The sequence below is a fragment of the Sander lucioperca genome, chromosome 22 (assembly GCF_008315115.2).
Source record: "Sander lucioperca isolate FBNREF2018 chromosome 22, SLUC_FBN_1.2, whole genome shotgun sequence".
NCBI classification, from domain to species: domain Eukaryota; kingdom Metazoa; phylum Chordata; class Actinopteri; order Perciformes; family Percidae; genus Sander; species Sander lucioperca.
In genome coordinates this window covers 24,027,781-24,043,479 of record NC_050194.1, presented here as the reverse complement: position 1 = coordinate 24,043,479, position 15,699 = coordinate 24,027,781, and the positions used below count along the sequence as shown (strand labels likewise).

The following is a 15,699-nucleotide window of genomic DNA, read 5'->3' as shown; positions in this document are numbered from 1 at the left end:
GCCTCTTTTTTTTGAATGAACAGTTCATAAACTCTTATGAAGAAACATCATAAGCAGTTCAGCGTTAATGAACGTTGTCAGTCTCCAGATGAATGAGAGTGCAGAGCAGTGCTGCAGTGCTATTCTGGAGCCGAGTAGCTTTAGAGAGAAGGTCGCTAGAAGGCTGCATGTGGTCCCTCTGCTGTGTGTGTGTGTGTGTGTGTGTGTGTGTGTGTGTGTGTGTGTGTGTGCGTGAGTCTCTCTGTGTGTGTGCGTCTCTCTGTGTGTGTGCGTGTGTGTGTATGTGTGTGCATCTCTCTGTGTGTGTGCGTGTGTGTGTGTGTGTATGTGTGTGCGTCTCTGTGTGTGTGTGCGTCTCTCTGTGTGTGTGTGTGTGTGTGTGTGTGTGTGTGTGCGTGCGCGTCTCTCTGTGTGTGTGCGTCTCTCTGTGTGTGTGCGTGTGTGTGTGTATGTGGGTGCGTCTCTCTGTGTGTGTGTGTATGTGTGTGCGTCTGTGTGTGTGCGTGTGTGTGTATGTGGGTGCGTCTCTGTGTGTGTGGTGTGTGCGTGTGTGTGGCGTCTCTGTGTGTGTGTGTGTGTGTGTGTGTGTGTGCGTCTGTGTGTGTGCGTCTCTCTGTGTGTGTGCGTGTGTGTGTGTATGTGGGTGCGTCTCTCTGTGTGTGTGTGTATGTGTGTGCGTCTGTGTGTGTGCGCGTCTCTCTGTGTGTGTGCGTGCACGTCTCTGTGTGTGTGTGTGTGTGTGTGTGTGTGTGTGTGCGTCTCTGTGTGTGTGTGCGCGTCTCTGTGTGTGTGTGTGTGTGTGTGTGTGTGTGTGTGTGTGTGCGTCTCTCTGTGTGTGTGCGTGCGCGTCTCTGTGTGTGTGCGTGTGTGTGTATGTGTGTGCGTCTCTGTGTGTGTGTGTGTGTGTGTGTGTGCGTCTCTCTGTGTGTGTGCGTGCGCGTCTCTGTGTGTGTCTATGTGTGTGCGTCTCTCTGTGTGTGTGTGTGTGTGTGTGTGCGTCTCTGTGTGTGTGTGTGTGTGTGTGTGTGTGTGTGTGTGTGTGTGTGTGTGTGTGTGTGTGAGACAGATGGCTGCTGCAGCAGCAGTGAGGGACTCACCTTGACTGTCAGAGTCCCAAAGACTTTTCTTTTAATTCTCCACAGACTCCCTGCGAGAGACTTTATTTTATATCCAGAATCCTTTGTCTTTATGTTGCATTCAGAATATTCCTTCATAGCAAAACAGAAGCTCTCTTGATGCATCTTACATCTTCCTTCCCGCAAAATATCTGGGATGACAGTCAGTTATTGTGGGGAAGTGACATTCTACGATTCTTGTGTGTGACGCTGAGGTAGGCCGGCTTCGTGAAAGTCACCTTACTGTGACAGCACTGCAGAGGCAGAGCAACTGCACCGGGTCACTTTGTTGCTTTGACCACTAGATGGCAGAAGAGGATAGTAATCATCCTGGCAGGTGCTTTTTTTAATAATCTAATGCAGGTGGGTAACTGTGAGCAGCAGGGACAGAACAGAGGTATGTCTGTGTTTGTGTCTGTGTGTGTGCGTGTGTGTGTGAGAGAGTCACAGAACATCTCAAGTTTAATGAACAAATACTCTCTAAGAGGTTACAAACAGTTTAGCAGGTTCTGCTTTCTCTTCTCTTCTTATTGAGTGTCTTTAAACATAAACTCACACATTTTTCTCCTAACTGCCTGATAAAAGTCTCTATATTGAAGCCAAATCACACTAAACTAGCTCAGGTAAATGTTTGCTCAGCACCGATCTTATCACACTTTTGTAACCGGCCCGACTCTGGCAGCCCTGGAGCTGTGGAATCTAAGGGCGAGACGACGAGAGAAATATTTCTGAAGTTCATACTTTGATTAAAGTTGGAATTTCACTCCCCTCCCGTGCTCCTCCTTCTCTCCCTCCTTCCCTCACTTCGCCCTTTTCAGACAGTACGCACTATTAGACAGTGGCTCATTGTGCAGAGCTGCCCAGTGGACTGAGAGGAGGTTCAATAATGCGGGGATACTGTTGAAGCAAGAGGGCTGACACGAGGAATCCTCTCAGGACCTCTCGGATCCTGATGAGACAATGAAAACAGGTTGCAAAGCGTCAATCTGAGTGCCAGCTTAATCTTTTGATTGTGAACACTCGGTGCACGGCCTTTGAAAAGCAAAACAAAAGACCTACTTCTTTAATATGGCTTTTAATTGAGCTTCTATCTATTTATGTATCCCTCTATTTATGCATTTTAGCCGGTTTTACTTCTTGGTGTATGTCAGTTTATACCAAGTTGGAGTTTGTATCTATTTCTAATCCTGCCTCTGGTGTTTCCTCACTGTAAATTAATATTTATGACAGCCTTTCCTCTGCTCCTGTTTTTATTTTTAGTGAATGCTGTTCTTATTGAGTGTTTTATTTGCTACAAAGCCACAAATCGCTTTGTGTGATTTTTGTGAAGCACTTTATGTTACGTATTGCGTGTGTGAAAAGTGCTATACAAATAAAGTCTGATTGGTTGATATATTGATGCTGTAAAGTGTAAACAGACTCCACAATGGACTCAGGCGCTGACAAAAGGCCACCTTTTCTCTCCCCTGGACAGTTTAAATGCACACACCCAGCAGGTATATCGCTTTGAGTTTCAACCTGACACCTCGTATCTTTGTTTTCTCTGTACGTCTGCTAAAAGCTCACAACAGAAACATGGTAAATTAGAATGTGTACAACACCCAAAGGATGGATAAATACTGAGTGTGTGTAATTGGAGATGCAAAGAGAGAAAGAGGGGTAGGAAAGGAGGGTAGGAAAAGGAAGGGAGAGGGGATTTTTAGGCAACAGACAAGCCAAATTTCATGCCATGCTTCGAATCCAAGGTCAGCAGGGGACAGGGAGAGTTTACACAGTGGAACAGGGTGGGAGAAAAAGAGAGAGGGAGAGAGAGAGAGAGGGAGGAGTGAAAAGAGGGAACAACAGCAAACAGACTCAGAGAGAAAAAAGATAGAGCAGGAGAGGCACTGCAGGACAAACAGCTCTTTTAATATGAGGGGGGAAGGAAGCTTGCTGTGAGGATCAAATGACAGAAAACACAGAGGGAGAGTGAGAAAGTGGAGGACAGAAAAGGGCTGGACCCATGAAGTCTCAGTTTGACTCGGAACAGAGCAGAGGAATGTCAAAGTCTGCGGGCCTCGAGTCGGGAGAGACTACAGGTGTGACTCTGCGACAGTGATGCGTTCAGGTAACGAGGCCGTTAGGAGAGGAGGGGTTGTTCGGGTCAGCGGTCTGAGGCGAGGTGGCCGGCAGGGGACACCGTCTGTCTTCTGCTGTCATGGTTCAGCTGCAGTCGGAGAGGAGAGGTATCTGTCGATTAGGCGGTCTGACCAGAGGTAGGTCCCCTCACCAGGAACCTGTCTCACCTGTCTGCCTACGTATATCAGAGGATTTGAATACAAAATATAAACCGGAAGGGAAATTCAAATGATCTTTTTAGGTGTCAGGAGACATGCAGAGTGTATTTGCAAGCCTATTTGCTTCATTTTAAAACAGTGTTGGTCTCCCAAAGGTGTCTGTATTAAAGCTGCAATAGTGAGATGTACACTTAACATTTTGTGTTTTCTCTGCACTCATCTTAATGTTAACAATGCTAGCAGCATGGCTGTAGGGACAGCAGCGTTGGTTGTTCCACCAATTTGGTCCAGACTGAAATATCTCAACAACTATCTAATGGATTGCCATGACATTTTGACAACAGACATTCATGTTTCCCAGAGGAGCCGAGTGACTTTGGTGATCCTCTGACGTTCCATATCCATGATGTTGACGTTTATGCATTTTTGTGAAATTTCTCAACACCGGGCTTACAGATACGGTGGCCGAGACGGTTCAACAAAAATACAAAAGCCACAACACAAATGCAAGAAACCATGTTTCACTTACTTCACAAACTTACAAGAACTTTCCTCCTGCTTATCCGCCGGCTCCGTTTGTCAACAACACGCTCACTTCCGTTGTTGCTGATATATTTGTGTTGTAGCTTTTGCGTTTGTGTTGTAGCTTTTGTGTTTGTGTTGTCGCTTATGTATTTGTGTTCTGGCTTTTGTATTTGTGTTGTAGCTTTTGCATTTGTGTTGTAGCTTTTGTGTTTGTGTTTGTGTTTGTGTTGTAGCTTTTGTATTTATGTTGTAGCTTTTGTGTTTGTGTTTGTGTTGTAGCTTTTGTGTTTGTGTTGATCCGTCTCGGCCTAAGTATATAGACCTTTCAGTAACAGTTCCACCTCGTCGTCGCTCCAAGATAATAAATCCCTGCTCTTACTCGTTGTTCTTTCTCCAAAATATTTTCTGTATTTTCAACTTATACATTCAAGATTTACAACTGCAGAGACGTCAGACAATCTGCTTCCTGTTTACACCGGCACGCACATGCCCAGTGTGTATGAATGGTGATGTGATGTGTGTTGTCAGGCGTGTTAATATGGACGGAGATTAGTCCTGCTACTGAAGCTAAAACTCTTGTGTGGATGGAGGTTGTTTTTGTTTCCAAATGCCACTTAAAAAGGAAAACGCAGTAGTGTAGATGTAGCCTAAGATGCTTTTAGTAGTCCATCTTCAGAACATTGTAGTTTTACCACGACAGACCCATGTCAATAACATTGGCCGTCGCATAATTACCGAGCTGAGTGTAAGTGCAGTCAGTTCTCTGAGCACTGTGGTTGTCTTTTCCTAAGTCCTTATGAATCCTCCTTCACATCTTTCCTTGACCTTATGGCATTTTCCATCAAAGTAAAGGAAAAGTGTTCAGGAAAAGACATAGGACGTCATATTCTTTGACTATTCGACAGCAGCCATGGTCTCCAGAGGGTGAATTCTGATCTTTTTTGATGACCTCCTGACCTTTCCTCTAGCACCACCAGCAGGTCAAAGTATACATGTATCCAGTAAAATGGTTCATTCATTCATTCATTCATTGGCACCAAATGAATAATCACCATATGATAAGTCCTAATGACTTTGGTGATCCTCTGACCTTTCCTCTAGCACCACCATGAGGTTCACATTTGTGGTTTTTTTTTTATGTTTTGCCATAAAATTTGATTAAGATATTTATGGTCCCGGGATGATGAATCCTAATAACTTTGGTGACCTCCTGACTTTTCATTTAGCGCCACCAGCAGGTTGACATTTATGGTTTTGGAGTGAAATGTTTCAACAAAAATTGGATGGATTGGGATGAATTTTGGAACACACCTTCATGTTCCCCTCGGGATGAAATGTACTGACTTTGGTGATCATCTGACTTTTCATCTAATTTTAATTTGTCCAATGCTTTGGTTTATGACAAAAATAATGACATTCCAGCCTTAGCAGTACTTTGCTTTATACTAATTAGCAGCATGCTAACACACTGACCTACGATAGTGAAAATGGTAACATTATAGCCTACCTGCTTAGCATCAACATTTTAGCATTTAGCTCAAAGCTCTGCTGTGCTTACAGTAAGTCTACAGCCTCTCAGTTGCTGGCTGACTTCTTCTGTGTACTTTGTAAATCCAAAGTTGACCATTGAACCCTCATAGCTTTCTTATCCAGTCGGCTTGTGTTATTAATTACCGTTTGCTCTGGTGTGATTTCACCTGACTCATTTACAGTGTAAGGATGTATAAGCATGGGAAGCAAAGCCCTGGGACTGTGGGTTTTCTTGGCTTGTTCCTCATGCTGTGAAATCCAAATGAGAGCTCTGCTTGTTCAGGAAGTGTTTCTTGCTTTTTGGAAATTCAACTCTCAGCTATTGAACTGTCATTGCTTTATGTCGGCCCGGCTAACGTGACCGGAATGGTCACAAAGCTCTCGACGGCGTCAGTGAAGGTCAGCATCATGTCGAATTCTAAGTAACTGAACTCAGAGACCTCGTTTCTGTCAAACAAAAGCCAGAAATGTAGTTCCCTTTCAGCTCAGAGTGAAATAACATGCTTAAACTATTATCACAGGATAATTCAGATGTAATACGTTTTGCACTTCTGAACTGGTTGAGGGGGTTTAATTAGGAAGTGATAACAAGGAAGCAAGGAAGCTGGTAAAAAAATAGATTTGTGAAGTGTATAATCATGCCAAATGTGTTTGAATATGAAATGATTTGCATACATTCTGTTATACTTGATACTAAATTAAAGTCAAATATGGGCTTTGTTTACGACTGCATATTTATTATAGCTTCTATTTCTCCATCAAATCCTCTTTCATCATCCTCTCCCATCCACTCCCCATTAACCATGCATGCTTTTTTATTCTGTTTCATTAAACAGATATTTATCTTTCTTTTATAGTAAGCTACTTTCTTTTGATACGCTTTACTCTTTTCATCTCGCCCTTGTGTATTTTCCTGTCTTAAAGCCTCTGATCATAAATCCATTTCCAACTCTGATTTATGATCAGTGCTGCTCAGATCAGAACAGTATTATTACCTTATTAAAATACATTGTGTTATTAGTTTTATTATTTTATCACCATCATTCTTTGTTCCTCCTTTAATCCCTTTCTGTCTTTCCTTTTCAATTATTTACAGATCAATGTAATTTCTCCCCAAATGTTCTTCATTTCCCATCTTTCCCTTCCTTTCCATAACCTTTTTCTGTCCGTCTATTTGTGTCTAATCACTATGTCTGCCCCTCACACCCTCTCAGCAGGGACAAGGCCCGCCTGGCGACAGATTCGGAGCTGGACCAGGACCTCAGTGAACGACTGGGTCTGGACAGCAGCGAAACCCTCACCAACGGCAGCCACCGTGCTGACGTGGCAGCCGCCAGACGCTTGGCCAAACGTCTCTTCAACTTGGACGGCTTCAGGAAGTCCGATGTGGCGCGCCACCTCAGCAAGAAGTGAGCTGCTGTTTTCTGTGTTGTGGCTTTAAAGCGTAACTCTCGCCAAAATGCAACCTAGGGTCTTTTTGTGAATGTACCCGAGTCAAACTTTCGTTTAAAAGCATATTTAGGACAGAATCGCCACTTTTAAGATTTACCGTATTTTCGTTTTTTGGTCAAATGGCCTTTTGAATGGGAGTGCTAGGGGCACTCTGATGCTAGCCTCAAAATAGCTATTTTTAAAACACTAAGAAGGCTCGACACAACATGAGACTTTGCTCCAAGTATCACCAGGGGCTCTACATCTTAACGTAAGCATTGACAACATTGTTTGTGTACCCAGAGTTTACTAAAAAGAAAGGTTTTGAGCGACTCACTGTAGCTGTTGTTCTTCCGGTTGCCGTCTATCGAGCCAGTCAAAAATAGTCGAGGGAGGAGAGTAAAGATGGAAAGCTCCAAAAGCTTAGTTCCATATAAATGCACGCATAATTTGTTGTTTTGTCGTTAGTGAAAAACAATATTGACCTTGTAGTTGAAAAAGGAGCCTCATATAAGAATGACATTTCCTCCTATGGAGTCCGTTCATTCGCATTCGGAGATCGCCTATTTTTGACTGGGAAAATGGCGGATAGTGTAAACAACAACTGCTAACGTGAGTTGCTCAAAACCTTCTTTTTAGTAAACTCTGTGTACACAAACAATGTTCTCAACGCTTTCGTTAAGTTGTAGAGCCCCTGGTGATACTTCAAGCAAAGTTTCATCACGTCACACTACCGTTCACAACACCCTAGCAACAACTTAGCGACCAACTACCTACCGCACTTGTAACGCCTTAGCGACCACTAACAGTAGCATCTATCTGCTACACACCTAACTCCGAATCAGCGTGATTTCGTGCTAACGCAAAAATCACTTCCGGGTAGACAAATGGCCGGTGATTTGAATTGCAGAGATATGTAAAATCGGTAAACTTGTTTATTTCTGTTGTCCTTTTCACCCGTAACATTTAAAGATATATATATATATATATATATATATAGTGAAACACAGAGGTCTGACCTATCGGACGTCTCGGCTGTGCTTATTTTCTGTAGACTACTATGTAGCTTTGCTAGCGTCTTTGATAAACCAAATCTAAGATATTGTTACGAACGGCAAAATCTCACCGCCGGTCAGACAGACTTCTTTAGTACATTAGTGAAAGAGAAGTATATTCAGTTGTTCCTCGTCCCTGTTTGCTCAGCGCCCTCAAACTGTATGTACAGGAGTTTTCTACATGGAAGTTAATATAAACAAACATTGTTATCATTGTTATTGGGTCAGATAGCAAAACACATTACCAATTTGAGTATGCTAATGTGTACACAATGAGCTAACAATATAAAATGTCTGATGGAATGTTCTAGTTATTTCTACTGGTGTGCAATTGTATGATTGTTTATTAATGATATTTCTACAACAACAACTTCTGCTACTAATACATGTACCTTTACTACCCACTACCACATCATGGATTATGTAATTATGAATAGTTATACCAATAGTACCGCTGCTACTTGTTACGTATACTCTAAAACTGCAGCGTCATTTGTTTTTGGAAAAATCTCCTTTCTACTGCATCTTATGTTTAGTTAATGAACTCTACTGGTGCACATTCAGTTCCTTGTACATTTACTGTACTCCACTTTACATTCTGCCTACAAAGTGTTTTTGAGAAAACAAAGATATGTTTTTTCTACATCTGCATTCTTGCAGCGCTGCTCGATCAGGCCTTCAGTCTGTCAGCTGCTTGCTCGTGCTGATGAGAAAAAAATTGGGATTAAAGGGTTTCCTCACTTTTTGACAGATGCACCCTGGGAATATCCTTCCTTTTTCTGTTGTGTTTTTGTTTTCTGGCCTCCGGTCTGCATCTCCAGCTGACTGACTGACAGCCTGACAGCCCAAACTGATTCCTTCCTCTGAGCTGAGAAAGCTAGCATTTGAACGATTGATTGACATTTTGTGCTTTTATGTTCACTTTCTCAGCTTTTTGTTATTTTTCTGTTGTTATATTCTTCCTTATATGTCATTCTATATCTCGTCTGTGTGTCTACAGTAATGACTTCAGCCGTATGGTAGCAGAAGAGTATCTGAGTTTCTTTACCTTCACAGGCCTCGCTCTTGACCAGGCATTGCGGTGAGAACACAGAGTACATAACTGCAATTTTAAAAACAAAACATATTCAATATATTTCTTATGTGAAATAAAATATTCCTGCCAGTTTGTTTTTCACATAAAATAAGTGCAAAATGTTAAATATATGTCAGGCACATAACCAATCCATTGTCTGGAAGTTGTTGTATTTTTATTTTTGCTTTGATTTGGCCTCAATTTGGATTAAAATCTGCAAATATTCTAATCTTAGTTAGGACAGTAGAAACTCTCCACTGTTAAACACTGCTCTCTAGAGGGCAGCGTTGGTGTTGCAGTTAGAGTGAAATGACAGTTTGTACAGTAAGTATTATTGTTTAACAGAGGTTCATACTGTATTCCTTTTGTTTCACTTTTATTATATTTACTCAGATATTAGTTATACTAAGCATGTATCCTACATACTTTCTACTCACCTTCTCACTTATAGTTTAACACATTTGAGTGGGGTATAACCGTAGCAATTGGTTGAGCAACATCCACTATCATGTGTTTTAGATCTGCTTTTTCCTCAGAAAATAAACAGTTGGTAACTAACTGTAAGGGTAGAAGTACTGAGATCCATTACTTAAATTAAAGCAGCAAAGCAGTAATACTCCTATGTAAAGACTAAGTCCTGCATTCATTATTGAAAAGGTGCAGACATAGATATATATCAGGAAAATGTACTTCAAGTATCAAAAGTAAAATAACTGATTATGCAGACTCCTGTCACATAATTATACTACAACATTAAATATATTATACCATTATTGCTATTATTATTATTATCAATGCATTAACATTCAAGCTGCATGTTAATGTTGCAACAGGTAGAGGTGGAGCTTATTATAACTCTTTATACCTTGTTAAGTGGTTCTGTAAGAATACATCATATTTTATAAGTTGTAAGTAGCAAGTAGATAAATATAGATAATTATAATGTAGTAAAACAATTAAAAAAAAAAATTCCCTCATAGTAGAAGTTAGTAGCATTAAAAGGAAACACTCAATTAAGTAATGAGTTTAAAAAGTAGGCTGCGCTTCAACAATGGAGACATGTTCAAAAAGTGAACAAAGGTAGCACATCTCATGTTCCCAAGTTAAGGAGGACAAAATACTCTCATTTCACTTAATTTATTATGCTCACATCACAATCAATGCAGTCTGACGCGTTTCAAGTATTTTGTCCTCCTTAATTTTGGAACTTGAGCTGTGCTACCTTTTTTCACTTAAGTAAGTAATACACTTGAATAAATGTACTGAGATGCTTTCCAAGTCTGGCAACTAATTACATTTGATTACATTCAAATAATATTTGAGAGTTATGTAATTACAAAAAACAAAAACATGTTAATGAGAAAATGGAGCTCATACACAGTAATGTAACACTGCATATTGTTTAAAATGAAATACATCTTTATATTCTGTGGTCATTTCAATAGTTATGTTTTGGGACATTTTTCCAGTGGACTACAATGCTTGTTATATTATTTTTAATCTGTAATGGGTAAGTATTTGGATGGATAAGATTTTCTGTCATTGTGTTTGTGTCTGCAGGACTTTCCTGAGGCAGTTTGCCCTGATGGGGGAGACTCAGGAGAGGGAGAGGGTGCTGTCACACTTTTCTAAGCGTTACTTAGAGTGCAACCCAAAAACCATACCATCAGAGGGTGAGTAGTGGTGCTATAGAGGAGTGTTTCAAAGGACCAGCAATGGAAAAATATATTTCACAAGTTAGTGGAGAACAAAAACAGTTAAAAGTGCATTGGTTTGCAGTTTCAAGGCGACCCAATGTGGGGCACCCTTGAAACTTTTTTTTTTTTTTTTTGCCATCCTTGAAACTGTCAACGGCTAATATCGCTAACGTTAGCTAGCTAGTTAACTAACAGAAATCTTCGCTTTTAGAAAGAGATGAATGCATGACGAAACAAGCCTTCCCATTCTAAATGAATACGTTTATTTAATAAAAAAAACATATTTAAAAAAACATGACTCATACTTGATTTGTCACTACCCGATGTGAGTCGAGTGCAGATGTGAGTTGCACATGCGTCACTTTGCAACAGGTGTTGGAGGTTCGCAAAGTACAACTTGTGAGGCTTGTTCAAGTTATACAGATATAACGTTTGCCAGGTTATTCTTTGTGAGAAAACTGCTACTATGTTTGTTTGTGATCCTTGCTAGAGGCTGAAGTAGTCTACAAGAACCTGCTAACAATACAATGTAACAACTGTAATGTCAATACAATAAAAATGGACCTACATAACAAAGTTCGTTTACTGCTGGCTACAAGTTAGCAATCAAACACAACGAAGGCTGTCACTTGAATGGCGTTTTGAGCTAACGTTAGCAATCAAACAATCATAGATAGCGTTTGCCGGATCCGGATGCCTGGGCGTTATGCCGTAAACCGTTTAAATCTGAGCATGCGCAACTCACATCAGGACTCGACTCACATCGGGTACTGACAGGAGGCAGCATCAAAAAGAAAAGTCTTCACTCTTCAGCCTTGATAACTGATAACTTTAACTAAGCTGCAGTTTGTTTCAGATACATGGTGCATAAAAACTGAACACTGCTTACTTAATGCCATAATACTAGTGGAGGGTAACAGTTTGTTGACACACATTGTATTTCAATATCTGTATTTTTTGTTGTATGGGGGGAGAGAGAGAAGTAGACATGCAGCAAAGGTCCCAAGGCTGGAATCGAACCTGAGACGTTTAAGAGTATAGCATCAGCAGGCTAACTGTGGCTGATTTCAACATGAGTGACCCAGGGAAACATACATTAAACATTGGACCTTGGGAAAAAAACCTTAAAGTGGCCATATTATGCTAATTTTCAGGTTCATAATTGTAATTTGAGATTGTATCAGAATAGGTTTACATGGTTTAATTAAAAAAAAACACCATATTTTTGTTGTACTGCACATTGCTGCAGCTCCTCTTTTCACCCTGTGTTCAGGTCTCTGTTTTAGCTACAGAGTGAGACCTCTCAACTTCTGTAAGATCTTTGTTGGCAGTCGCACATGCGCAGTAGCTAGGTAAGATCACATCATCTAGCTAACTGTTTGTTTCTATAACTTCAGTAGTACAAGGCAGGATTAGCCGGGAGACTTCTTCTAAACGAGGGCACACTTCCAACTTTGCGTGGAATACCTGCAGAACAGGGACATGTAAGTAGTTATTTTGTAGATTATGGTGAACTAGTGTGTGTTGTAGCAGTGTTTTGCCATTCAGAACAAGCTAGCATGCTTCGGTTAGCCACCTCGTTTCGGCTAGTGACGTAAAAAGCCCTGCCGATTTGGAACAGCTCACCCGGAGACTGAAGGAAAGATACATTCAGAAACCCGTATCTCACTTTTTCCAAGTTTGTATGCGTGTTGAAGCACCAGAGACACAAAATAACACCCCAAATCCCAGAAAAAGTAATTTTTTCATAATATGGGCACTTTAAAGGTCTCCTTATTGTGTCATATTATGAGGAATCAAGCTGGGGAACATAAGACCCTGGTAACATTGATACACTCTAAGCTAACTCACTGTGTTCATCCTTTAGATGCAGTTCACACTCTCACCTGTGCCCTTATGCTGCTGAACACCGATCTACATGGTCAGGTGAGTAATAAATAACTAGTAATCCATGCGTAAAACAGAACCTATTGTACTGTAAGTGTGCAGGTAACATTACTGCAGGTGTTGCAGTCAGGCAGAGGATAAACAAAAACAAGATGATGTTTTAAAAGCTGCATTTTACGCAAATGCCCTTTTGATTAACTTTAGAGTTTGGGGACTATAAGCCTGATCATCAGCTGATCTGCAGGTCTGCCTGCTGAGCGTCTTTCACCATCTTTAATGTGCTACTTTTATGGTCAGAGCCTCCCTTTGCAAATCTGGGCCACTCTTCTCAGTGAAAGTGCAGCTCTGCGGATGAATGATTAATTAAAATGGCTGTAGAGGTGACTGGATAGAGGATCAGCTCCTTTGGAAGTTTCAACAGATATGTATATGTATACTGTAAGTTATACTGTAAATTAGATCTTTGTTGTGACTGTGATCATTCACTACCATTCTCATCATGACTATACAGGCCGTAACTTTTTAAATGTTTTGATTAATCCAGTAATAATTTCTTAAATGACTGAAAATTATGTAAAATTCACATCATAATATCCCTGAACTCAGTATGGTGTCTTTAAGTCCAACAGTATGATGTTTTAAAATGATACAAAAACTGTGAAAAGCAGCCAATCCTGACATTTGAGAAGCTTGAACATGCAAATGTTAAGTATTTTTGTTTACAAATGTCTTAAATTATTCCTTGATTATCAAAATTGTTGCAATTGTAATTGATTAATGGACTAATTGGATTAGGTATCAGTTTAAACTGGTCAGTACTAGTGATACGATTTTCAGATCTGATCTCAAACCAGTTATTTATTCTTTACCTTTCTTTGAGAAAAATACTTTTCTACACACACGTTTTTCATTTAACAAATGAAGCAAAACATAAAGAATCAGAATCAGAAAGGGCTTTATTGCCAAGTACGTTTTTTACACATACAAGGAATTTGTCATGGTGTTGTTGGTGCATGTCACACATTCTCTAAATATAAGAAGGATAAAAAGAATATAAACAATATAAGTATAAACATATACACACAGTATGTATTAATAAAGATAAAAAATAGAATGTAAAATAAATAATTAAATAAGTTAAACAGTAATAAAAAGGAACTTTAATTAGAAAGAGGTGCATGCTTTTACATTAATTAAACATTGAATACAAATTTACTGAGTTAAATGAAATAAACCCAATCAAGGGTAAGGGCGGCAGTAAGTGTTAAACAAACTTTCCTTTCGTTATTTTGATACTTGAATGCAGGACTTTTACTTGAGTATTTCTACACTCTATTATTGCTTTTACTTAAGCAAAATATCGGAATACTTCTTACACCTCTGTGTTCACTGTAAGTATGAAATATAAGTGAGTTTCTCTTTGTTCAGAACATCGGTAAGAGGATGTCGTGTACGCAGTTCATTGGCAACCTGGAAGGACTGAACGACGGCCAAGATTTTCACAAGGATCTGCTTAAAGTAAGCTCAAGTCTAAAATAGCACACACACACGCGCACACACACACACACACACACACACACACACACACACACAAACACACACACACACACATACACACACACACACACACACACACACACACACACACACACATGCTGTCATGCACAGACACACATCTCAAATGAGAGCGAGCAGACTGTGTGTGCCAGCATTGTATTGTCCCTCAGATATGTGCGACTGAGCCTGGCTGTCTGGCCTGCACTCACTGCCAGCTGGCATTGCTCTCATCTCCAGAGGCCTCCAATCAGAAGCCTGCCGGGGCCTGCAACTTCCTGGTACACTCCAGCTACGGCACAGGCTGAAAGACTAATTGTTATGTGATCTGGAGACGAGGAGACGTAGCCTGCCCTCGGGTATCTGTGCGCGAGTTCAGCAGCATTAGATTAGGATATTAGCTTAACCCAGCTGAGTTTGGTTGCAATAGATTGTAACCCATCAGACAGGGTTCAGACAGAGGCTTGGGGCCACATAATGTGGCGAAATAACCCAATCAGTGCAGGCTGTCTGTCCATTGGTGCGCCTAATTATGATGTCGTTGATTAGTTTTGTCTGCAGAGTGGTCCGTCAACATGCCACAGGGCCCCAGAGTGCAAGTCAACAAGTTGTGTTGGGGTATTTATAATTCATGAGAGAGAGGGAGAGAGAGAGAGAGAGAGAGAGAGAGAGAGAGAGAGGCCACATCATTCTGCTGAAATGAATTCCGAAATGAAAAGCAGTTATTAAGGGCAGATAGTATCCATGCGACCGGGAGCTAAGCGAGGCAGAGAGTGAAAGAAACAGTCCCACAGACGTGCATTAGCTGTTTTATTAATGCTAGATCCAGGAACAGTCATTTTAATCATGCCTTCCACTTTCCACAAGCTCTTTAAGTCTCTTTCTCTCTCAATGAGACTCTTTTTTACCCTTGAGCTACACTCTTGTTCTCATTCCCTTGTTCTCTGAGTCTCTAAATGTTCTGCCGGACCGCTCTCACTTGCTTCTTATCTTGGCTCTGTTGAGCTGCCGTGCAGTTTAATCTCCATCCTCAGGCTGTGTCTCACTGCCACCTTTATCTGCACTCTTTCACCTCCACCCAGTTCTGCCTCCCCACTCCTGACCGGTCATCTCTCCTAACGCTCTCTGTCCTCTGCTTTTCTTTCTTCTCTCCTGGATTGTGTCGCACCAGCTAATATACTGTACATGGCTACATTTGAGCATTATTTCTTTTCTATGTTCTTAGTTTCGTGCGCGATCACGGAAGGCTTGTATCATGTGGATGCACCGACAGTTTTGTTGTCATTACTTGACAGAAACTACGCACTATAGCTTTAAAGAGTTATTTATATTTTTTTCTGTCCATACTGGTCATGAAGAATATCAGTGTGAGGCTTTAGCAGTCTGAGTTAGTCAAATAAAGTAAACAAATTCAAAATGTACTGTATTTTAGTACAAATACCCTCTTTGAAGGAAAAACTTTTCCCCGGGAAATACAAAAAAGATTTTTGTACATAAATTGTGATAAGCAAAAATAAGAACCCACCCACTGTAGATAGAAAGATGTAAGTAATG

General features: G+C 40.7%; 1 protein-coding gene across 3 annotated transcripts in view; it reads left to right on the top strand.

Annotated features, from left to right (window-relative positions):
- The window catches only part of LOC116060938 (PH and SEC7 domain-containing protein 1-like), an 89,515-nt gene that overhangs the window by 33,418 nt on the left and 40,398 nt on the right, over positions 1-15,699 (top strand). For 2 of the 3 annotated variants that reach the window (XM_035997259.1, XM_031314695.2), the window contains exons 6-10: positions 6,661-6,855; positions 8,933-9,013; positions 10,568-10,680; positions 12,572-12,630; positions 14,020-14,109. In XM_035997259.1, coding sequence (XP_035853152.1) covers positions 6,661-6,855; positions 8,933-9,013; positions 10,568-10,680; positions 12,572-12,630; positions 14,020-14,109 — 538 coding nt within the window. Of the gene's footprint in view, positions 1-2,842; positions 3,371-6,660; positions 6,856-8,932; positions 9,014-10,567; positions 10,681-12,571; positions 12,631-14,019; positions 14,110-15,699 lie in introns of those variants that run through there. The other variant, XM_035997260.1, reaches the window with a different exon arrangement.